Source organism: Leuresthes tenuis, unplaced genomic scaffold (assembly GCF_036924035.1).
Source record: "Leuresthes tenuis unplaced genomic scaffold, fLeuTen1.0.hap1 SCAF_8, whole genome shotgun sequence".
Taxonomy (NCBI): domain Eukaryota; kingdom Metazoa; phylum Chordata; class Actinopteri; order Atheriniformes; family Atherinopsidae; genus Leuresthes; species Leuresthes tenuis.
In genome coordinates this window covers 5,896,325-5,906,652 of record NW_027325362.1, presented here as the reverse complement: position 1 = coordinate 5,906,652, position 10,328 = coordinate 5,896,325, and the positions used below count along the sequence as shown (strand labels likewise).

The following is a 10,328-nucleotide window of genomic DNA, read 5'->3' as shown; positions in this document are numbered from 1 at the left end:
CACACACACACGCACCCACACACACACAAGCTCAGACCCACTGCACCTTTTAGACAGAAACATGGCCGGACAACTCGACCTAAGGCAAGCAAAAAGCCACCTTGGGGGCTGACCACACTGAGAGGGCTCCCGGCCCACGACTACAGGGAGCGCTGCCACAGGACAGCACCCCCGTCAGTGGACCAGAAGCAGCTCCCAGTGTGGTAGGCCCCCATGAGGAAACACTGGAGCTAAAAACTGAAAGACTAAAGCAGTAAAATAAGATAAAAAGGTATAAAAGGCTCAAAAGTTGGACAAAAGCTGTTTTCCTGACCTGTTTACCTTTATAAATACAGAAAATCTAATGTTCTCATAAGTGTCTCTCTCCATCTTGTCGTCAACACTGTTGAGTTGGCCACAAAGTGCCATCTAAGACTCATCTCTCATGTTTTCCACAGTCCTTTAACCTTTTTACTCTCACAGGCAAATTATAACCAGGATTTCAAAATACATGGTTCGGTTGACATGTTACAAAAACATGGTTTGAAACGTGCTTGTTGATTTCATGACTCGTGGTTTAGACTTCCCCGTGATGGACACAACGCAATATGCTGCTCTGTTTCAGTGAGTTTGGACTAGAGATGATTATGTTTTTCTTTATGGATGGCAATCACAAAAGAGAAATTAATAAAAAAGTTTATTCATAACCTCACATAGAAGGCTGAGAGGATGAGTAAACTGTAATGTATTCATCAGGAAAAGGAACATTTTATGTTATTCCTGTGTAAAAAACAACTTCATGTTGCTTCATCCACATACCCATTAGTGTCCATCTCTCCTCCTCCCTCCTCGTCGTATGTGACCAGCTGCTCGTGAATCTCTCCGCTGTTCTTCATGTTGGCGAGAGAATCCTTCTGGTAGCGTTTCCTCATCACAAAAAGGATGACGATGACTATGAAGAGCACAGAAGAGGAGAGACGGAATACATTAACTCTCAGGATTTACAGATTCTTCTTCAAAAGAACATTTATTTGAAGAACTTAAAACAAAGGTTTTTATTTTTCAGAGATTATCCAAAATTTAAATGAGCAGTGTGGACAGCCTTCAACGATCATCATCTCGTTATCAGTGAAATCTGAAATTATACGAGGAAAACCCAGACAGACTGTAACTGTAACTGCACATATCCTCGGGCCATCGAAGAATTAAAAGTCATGACAAATAATTAGAAAACCAAAACAGAATGGCCTGGAAAATGTTAGAGAAATAAAGTATTAAAAAGGGAATCTAAATAAAAAAGGAGAATAGGGTTTTAAATCATTCACCTCAGTCTAGAAAATTAATCTCTACAGAGACAAACTCTGTAGAAACAGAGACAACCGGACAGAGCACAAGAAACAGGAAGAAAGATTTGGTAAACACAAGGAGGGAAGTGGAAACGAGCGTGAGACTGAAAAAAAAGCAAGAAAGGGGGTGAAGAGAGGTGAAACAGAGGAAAGGAAGTAAGAGAAAAAAGACGCTGTGGGAACAATAGGAGTCTTAAAACACAAAATGTCTGCGGAAAATAAAAGTTTACAACCAGTGTTTGTTTGTGTTAAAGTGGCATAGTGCTTTAAAATCCTTTCAGGAACAAAGATGGAAGTAGAATGATGATCACAGGCCAAAAAGGTTCAATGGTTGGGTCAGAAGAGGCCACAGCCTACATCCCATTTCCTACTGAGGTAGTAGACTGAAGTCTGAATCTGACAACCTTAACCAAAGCAGAAAGAGGTTACGAATAATTTTTCCTTTTTGTACATAAATAAGTATATATGAAAACTGTCTGTGATAACAGGAATTAATATTATTAATATTAGATTGTTTTCCTTGTTCTTTTATGATACAATTTGTGCTGAAAGAAATAGAAACTATTCAAAAACACTTGGAACAATGAGGGACAAAGCCTACAAACTTTACATTTTGGCTCACATCTTAATGGACAAAATGATGTTATTGAGAATGGTGAGCAGGGTAGTTCAACATAAAACTATTTGACTACAACAAACTAATCATTCATCATGCTCCAGTCACACACCAGCCCAGGATTTGTGACTAAATCTGGTGACTATTACTGCAGAGAGTGGAAACTTTAACTGTTCAACAAACGTAAATGTAATTCAGAAGATAATACCACGTCACGGGACATGCTACTAGTCTTGCATCGTCAGATCTATTCCTAAACTTTAGTAATCTTGGAATGCGATCTAGCTTTATCATTCTTGCACAGAGGGAAAATCCTCTGGTTTGCTTGTAAAACAATAACAATTCTCTTGGGTGGATGTGTTCAAACATTCAACATCCGCTGAGTCAGTCTATGTTGCCACCTGTGCCTCAACCAAAAACTCATTTTTTTCTATTTCTGCAAACATTTAGGCCTGGAAATATTTGGAAAATGTCATTTTCACTATCTATCAATACATATTGGGATTATATAAACATGTTCATGTAACTATAGACTTGAACACCCTATGTGATGTTGTTATAAACCAGGTTCAACAAGCCGAACTTCACAGGACAAAAATGATTCCTGAGAAACTCAGCAAAGTTTTTCTTGCCTACACTCTTCATTTCAGTGTGGATACGGCTAAGGAAGCAGGAAAGAGGAAGAGAAGAAAACAAAAGGATAGGGGGAACAAACAAGGCATGCAGCTGCTGACTGAGGGGAGGAGGAAGTGGAAGAAATGGGAGACTTAGGGTAAGGAAATCAGAAGTGAGGTCTGAAGAGAAGGAAGAGAAGAAGGGTACACTTGACATTAGTTTAGGTCCCAGGCATGGGTCCAGATATGAACCTCTTTCCCTCTCAGCGGACTGGCAGCATTAGCCATGCCTTTTAGTTTAGGGGGAGCGGGACTAATTTAAGTTTGCATGGGAAACCAACAGATTAATCTTTTACAACACATGCTCTGCAGTTTAATAAGCTCTGGAGATATCGGACTTAGAGGAACAAGAGAAGAGACGGAGAGAAGAAAGACGAAGCCCTGTCTTTGTTGAAGATGACTGAGAAAAATTTCTTTCCTTGTGTCAAACCTGACTTCATGTGAGAAAATATGTCTGTGAACAGGGAGCATGGTAAATTGCTTTGGGCCCTGACAGATAATGACAAGTGCATTAAATAGTTAATCTAGCCTGCTTTGGGGGTGTTTGATAAAGAGAAAGAGAGATAGAATGGGGAAGGGTGTTAGGCAAAGAAAGAGACAGAGACACCCAGAGGGAAAGAGTGAGAGGAAGAGAGAGATGAAGGAAAAAATGAAAGGGAAAAGGCACGATAGTGAAGGAGTGTATTAATAGTTAATAGGTTGAGTGTTTGGTAGTGTTTGATAAGCAGACGGCACCTAAAGAGCTGATAAACTCCCCTCATTACCACTGCTATTCTTCCTCTGCTTTTCCCACATTTCTCCTCTTCAACCCTTTCCTTCTTTAACCTCTTTCTGTCTCTCTGTCACTCATTTGTTCTCATTCCACATAGAATATCCATCTCACTTGCCTGTACTCTGCTGGTTTCACCCTTCTCCACATGCTATATCTAAGATCAACATTTTATTCAACACGTCTCTCGTGTTCAACTCGTTCCTCTTCATCATTAACTTCCTCCACTCTTTTCCTCTCAACTTCAGTGCCTTTCTTACCAGATTCCTCATGTTTGGCCTACTATCTCCAGTGTGCCTCTGATCCAACATGACAAGTGTCTCTTTTTCCCCAGAAAAAAGGGAGCAGGGGGCGAAGGTATCAAAGAGAATATTGAGCTCACGACCACGGGCATTATTTCCACATCCGCCACTGCATTATTTATAAAACCAACAGCATGAGGAGGGAAGAAGTTCCCCAAAAAACACAAATCTTATTTAATGCAAGGCAAATTAATCTGAGCACATGTTCCAATTGCTTGGCACCTGGTTTTTGCATCTATTGTTGATTTTACCTTTGTGAATCCCTCTCAAGAAAAACAACACCAGTTTGTAAACCAGACCACATACATCTACCATCTCTGTAAGAAAAAAACAATATGATCATTGCATTCATTTCTGTTTTGCTTATTCAGTCTGCAGACATGTCACAGATGCATGGCTTTCATCAGATATGCATGTGGATGTATGTTGTGTGTTGTCTGATATGTAAATCCTGAACAGGAAATTATGCAGTTTGTCTTTCATCTTGGCTTGATTGTGTTTCAGGCTTAATTAGGATTTAACACATCCAGTTTCTAAAGAATAAAAAATAAAGTGAGGTCATATATCAGAGAGCCCCAACAGAAACAATCTTATGAATATGATTGTCAGCACAATGGTGTAAATGTTGAAATGTGCACCGACTTACATTTTCTGTTGGACAAAAGCGGATGAGTTAAGATGTCTAATGTCAAATTACACTGGATTAAAGTGTAATTTAGCTGTTTTTTACACATTTGTTTAACAGACCAAAGCAACTCACAAGTAAGGAACATATCGGGTAATGTGGGGTTAAGTATCTTGCCCAAGGAGACCTCAAAATGTAGAATGGGAAATTGGGGGATTGAACCAGGAGCCTTCCGACTGAAGGATAGCTACCTCCTGAGGTACATGTGCCCAAATAATGACATCAACAGAAAACAATGGAACTGCTCCAACTGTCTTCAATGGCAGAAGCATTTTTTATGATAAAAGCACTCAGTGTCCTGTCACTGAACACGGTAATGGTTGTAAATGCTTGCTTTAAACCGTCCAATGTGAAGGCAAGTAGTCAGAGACTGGAAAGAGAGTGTTTATGTTGTACTACTATAAAGTTTTTGCACTTTTACAGCATTCAAACTTAATTGTGTCTGTTATTTTGCTTTTTATGTAGGTTGCTTATGCAACAGTCACAGTCTTTCATTGCACTGTTATAAGATCACCAAGTTCACAAAGCAAATATGGCAGGAAAAAGAATGCTTCAAAACCAAAACTAATCTTTTTTTATTATTATTATTGCAGAAAAAAAACTAAATTTTCTTCAAAACAACTTGACCCCTGACAGTTCTGTCACAGATTCAGGTTTTTTTTGTTAGCAGCAGGTAATGGAGCTTCAAGCAGCGACAAGGAACAGACTACACAGGTGGTAATCCCACCTCTGTCTGCTTCTACACCTCCAGATTTTTTTCATTTTCAGACATGCATGGTGTCGTCACTTAGGGGAATTCATCAGATTTTGTGCAGCTCCCTCCGGAACCACGAAAGGCTTTTTCACATATGCAGTAACACTGTCTAACACTTGTAAAAAGAATTTACAGAACTGGAAACAGGTAGAATTCCCTGTAAAGCCACTCTTAAGGATATAAAAGTGGCCATGAAAAGAAAGTTTGTTGTTTCTTTGGTAACTTCAAGGATGAGCATGAACGAACATTTTTGCTAAAGTAATGTGCAGAGAGATGGAAACTATGCAAGAAGGAAGAAAAATACTCACCCAGTATGGTAACAATGCAAAGCAGTATGGCTATAAGGGCATGAACACTGACTCCCATCCTCCGAGCCCCAGCTTTACAGCGTGTAGTAATCCGCCTTGAATCACACTGGCATGACTACAAAACGTGGTACAAAACATAAATCAAGCCATCAGCACATTTTGTCGATAACTGCATTAAAAATGATTTCTGACTAAACATAAGATGCTAGCTAAACAAATCTCAAGCGGTTTACTTTTTCACACACAAAAACACACACAGACCCTGATTGCCACTTTGGTGACGCTGGTCTGGATGGGCTGTCCTCCATCACTGATGCGCACATTCACGCTGTAATCCTCAGGGTCATCCAGGCTGAACGGGCCCTGTTTCACCACTATGGCTGCTGTGTTGTCTGTACAGGGAAGCATGGTAATACACACAGTTAGTACACGTAACACGCAACCAGCTTTGCTTACACGTTTGCCTCTATTTTGAAGGGGATCTAACATTCACCTGTTCAGTCTTCTAACGCATATTTATATACAGCATATGAGATAAGATAGTGAGGAGAGAGTAGTAACCTAACAGTAGATTGAACATTTGTGATAATCGGTCACTTTGGAGATATTTGGATTTCAATCATTGAAGATGATAGAAAATGGAAAATTAAAAAAAGAACATTTGAAAACCTGTAAATGTGGATTCTTGTGTATAAGGAGCTGAAACTCTTATAAATGCTCCGATGCATAGAACAACATGATTTTCTCTCCTTCATAATAGAAATGCCAGTTAAAGAATATTCATGAGGTTTGTGGCTAGTGTTGGTAATTAGCAGCCATGATGAAATTAACTCATGGCATAACACATGTTGTCTTTTCTACAGGCCTGACTAACAATACAGCCATCAGTCTAATTCCTGGCAGGCAGACGTTTCCTGTTGAGTTGATCGGGAGAGTCATTTTCCACAATATTTCATGTGTGGAGGAATTTCGGAGAACACAATGACAGGAAAGACCCGTCTGCTCACACACAAAGAAACAGTAGCTCAACTTTTAAGGGCAAGTTTGAATAAAAACAAACTGACTTTTCCCAACATCTGACTTAAGATCAGACTTTAAGCACAAATCAGAGACCTTATAGTGTCAGAATTATTGTTGGTAAGCAACTTCAAAGATCCATGTGTACAATAAAAAATATGATTCATCAAAAACACAGCAAAGTCACCTCTTAAGGTTCAATTTCTCAAACACCTGATAACACTGATAAATGTGATTTTGCAGAGTATGAATGTGTTGTCTGTATGCAATTCACTTTTCAGCTTTGAAGGTTTGACTTCACTGATTCATCCTTAATGTAATAATGAGGGCAGTCCAGTGTGTTCAGTCAACACGACGAGAAAACAACACAACCTTCCTGAAAGTAAATGTTATGACGGCACAAACTACAATTAATTCAAAATAGCAGGGAAAGACCCAATAAAGACAACTTGTTAACTGTATTTGCTGTGACTGTAACAGTGTCTAACTGTAGCTGGTGAGCTAAAGTTAACATACCATCCATCTGGGAACAGGCTAGTGTCATGGTCCAGGTAACAACAGCTTGTATCAACTGTATCTTTCCCAGTAGTGATACAACATGTGACATTGACTACACAAATTTTCCAGAACATTCCCCCTGGACTTCTTGCAGCTATTTTCCAGTCATCTCCGAAGTTAAAAGCACCGTGAAACACTGTGTGAAAGAAACCTTCCAGAGCATTTACTGCATATATGCCTGTTGATGTGAGTTACTACTTCATATTCTTTTCTGCTGATGTGTATCTTGCTTTTTTACTCGCTTGTTGATTATTTGGTTCAGTTCTAATATAGTGGAATTGATAAAAACTCACAACCTGCGTCTTCTGCTCTCTACCCAGCAGCACGGTAAGTCTTCCTGCCACTTAAGTAGGCTAACCTCCCACTTGAATGGAAAAAAACACAACGGACAGTGATGTCCAGCCTTTATTGAGCCTACATACTATATGATGAAGAAAACAGAACATGATTTTGACTTGAATCACCCTTCTATGACAGCAACTGATGTTCTACTGAATGTGCTGATCCAAAACAAACGAAAAGCCCCTTACAGGTTTGTTGCTTTTGTTTGAGCTCTCCAGAGGATAATTATCCTCAAAGAGTCACTAGAACGTTTGGATGTTAAAAATAATTCTGACAGCAGAGATATCTTTGGGAACTTCTTCACCAGAGCACTCACTTCCTGCTGACCAGATAGAATACAAGTTTAAGGCACTCCAGCAACATCTTCACCCATCAGCCTCTGAGGCTGCGTCCATCTTTCATATAGTATTCTGATGGGAGGACATGAGAACAGATGAAGTCTTAACTGACTGAATAAAAGATGAAAACAGCGTCTGTCTGCCTTCATCTCATCCCACTTCTCTGTCTCATCTCCCGCTCTTTCTTTGTTTGATTTCTTCTCTTTGTTGTCTCTCAGGATTTCTGGAAATTTCTCACTGTCCTGTCTGGATTTCTTTTGCTTTCTCTGTCTCATTACTCTTTTTCTCTCATTTTATCCTTGTTTTTTTGTCCCACCTGCCCTCTTTCAGTCTGTCGGATTTAAACGCGGAGAGCCTCATAAAGCCGCTTGGAGCACTAAGTCCTGTCACTTTATTGTGCAGTTACATTGACTCTTGGAGTGGGTGTGTGTCAGTGTGGTTCCTCTAATGATGGCTGCTTTTTGCCAGCTTTAAAAAGCCGGAAGTCTGTAAATTTTTTAAAAGCCTTGACTTTCTAGGGCTTGTTGCGTGTGTCAGTTTGTGTATTAAGTGTTGTGAGGTGCTAGATGATTTTTCAAGAGAACACAAGTTAAAACTGACAACCAACAGTTATCAAACAGCTATCCTTCTCTTCTCTCCACATTCTTCCTCTTTTATCCCTCATCCCCCCTTTTTTAACCTCCCATTTAAACACTTGACATTGATTATGTCATCCTTTCTTCTTACCGTCATGTCTTTGCTTTACAGCTGATTCGTCTTTCACGTCTTGGTCTTATTTCTTCTTTATTTTGCTAATTACTCCCTCTTCATTTTTTTCTATCTCATATTCTATCTTTAAGTCTTTATCTGTCACTGACTTGTTTTTGGATTTCCATTTTTCTTTCTCCTCACAACATCTTTTTTCCACCTTTTTGTACTCTATTGTTTATCCTTCATATTAGTCTATATCCTTGTGCAACCTCTCCACTTTATATGGTGTTACTTTGAAATTACCCATCTCCCTCCCTCCTGATCTCTCCCTCTTGCCTTCTTTCATCTTCTCTCCTACATTTGCTTCATGTCTCTTTCCTTTTGCTCTCCTCCATCCTCTTCTACCTTCCCTCCATCAGTTTAACATGTCAACCCCTCCAGGCGTAAGCAGAGTGGAAATGGATGAGGGAAGTTCATGCCTTTTTTTCTCTGTTTATCTACCTTTCAGCATAGTTCAAGTTTCACTTAAATTAAACATTAACACTTCACCTAAATCTTTCATCTGACTACCTGAGGCTTTCATCCATTCAGACTTTTAATATTTGACTACAGCAGTTGGAAACACTTTTCCGCAGGCTTTCTTGTATTAAAACGACATGTGATGATCAAAAATGATGAAAACTGTTTCACTTGCCATTTTGCATTCTTTGCTGAACAAACCAAATAAGCTTTGAACATCTGATGTAACTGAGCACCAACCACTGACCATGTATCAAGGCCTGGATCAAAGAACATTTCTCTGCAGAGCTTTTCATCATCTTCTGTTTATACAAGCTGACAATTCTTAAATTGTACGTTTATTTCTACATATTTATTCTCGAAATCCCTTCACAGTGGATAGTTTCTTGAATTTAGAATAAGCTAAAAGACATCTTTTTATTACAGATGATGGAGTTATAGTCCCAAATAGTAAATGTGGAATACAATTCTGCTGACTTACATATTTAACTACAAATCATCCTGTTTTTCACACCCCAAAATGTATTTTTTGTTCAAATATCAGCCTGTTGACCATTTGGTCCAGACAAATCAGATTAATCTCCATGAAAACCTTCCTCTTCTTTATCTGTAAGAGTGGTAGGAGTCATTATGACTTCTTTTTTAACTAAACAGCATTAAAAATGCATTCTCCCTCAGAAGGAGAACCCTTCAAATTACATTACACAAATAACTGAGTCAAAGAGAAATGTTCCAGCTTCTTCCAGGGGATAACTGTTTCCATAACAGAACTAAAGTAAACTTTATAACATAATACATCGAACAAAAACCATGAAGGTATATAAAGAGAGCAAATATAAGGATTTTAATGGTTTCTTTTGCTCCATGGAGCAGTCTTTTGTTTAATCATTAAATTGTAAAAAGCACTGGAAGCAGCACTGTGCACGACACGTTGCTTTAAAATTGTCTGCTAGGCCCAAAGCATTATCTACAGTCCACTGACCCACTTGCTTTCATTAATTTCTATACTTGCTGTTGTGTATTCAAGATGGTACTTATGGTCCCCGACAGTCTTCCTAAGTGGCTTGCAAAACCAAAGCACGCTTTGAGAAGTTAAAAAAACGTCAAATTTCAGCATCAGCGCACTGTGCCTCAAATGGAGCTTCAGTTGTTGCATAGCAACAAGTGCCCAGGACGGTACAAGCTCCTCTCATCATTCAGAAAAGGCAAGAAAAGAAAGTTAAATGTATGCTCAGAGCACAAAATGCCTTACTGCCATAGTCTTTGATGGAGAAATTGGAGCTCTGACTAGCAAGGCTGAAAGTGAAGGTGGCTGGTCGCTCATCTTTGTCTGTTCCCCTCAAGATTCCTATCACCTGAAGAAAGACAAAAAATGAACTAATCTTATTCATAGCTTTTAAATGACAGAATTTAACATTTAACTTTGTCATT

At 39.0% G+C, this 10,328-nt stretch overlaps 1 protein-coding gene across 1 annotated transcript in view; it reads right to left on the bottom strand.

Annotated features, from left to right (window-relative positions):
- Positions 1-10,328, bottom strand: part of cdh5 (cadherin 5) — a 32,537-nt gene that overhangs the window by 6,044 nt on the left and 16,165 nt on the right. Inside the window, exons 11-14 of the mRNA XM_072390577.1 lie at positions 10,150-10,252; positions 5,695-5,825; positions 5,434-5,548; positions 799-931 (exon numbers count right to left, since the gene is read on the bottom strand). Of these exons, the coding sequence (XP_072246678.1) occupies positions 799-931; positions 5,434-5,548; positions 5,695-5,825; positions 10,150-10,252 (482 nt within the window). The remainder of the gene's footprint in view (positions 1-798; positions 932-5,433; positions 5,549-5,694; positions 5,826-10,149; positions 10,253-10,328) is intronic.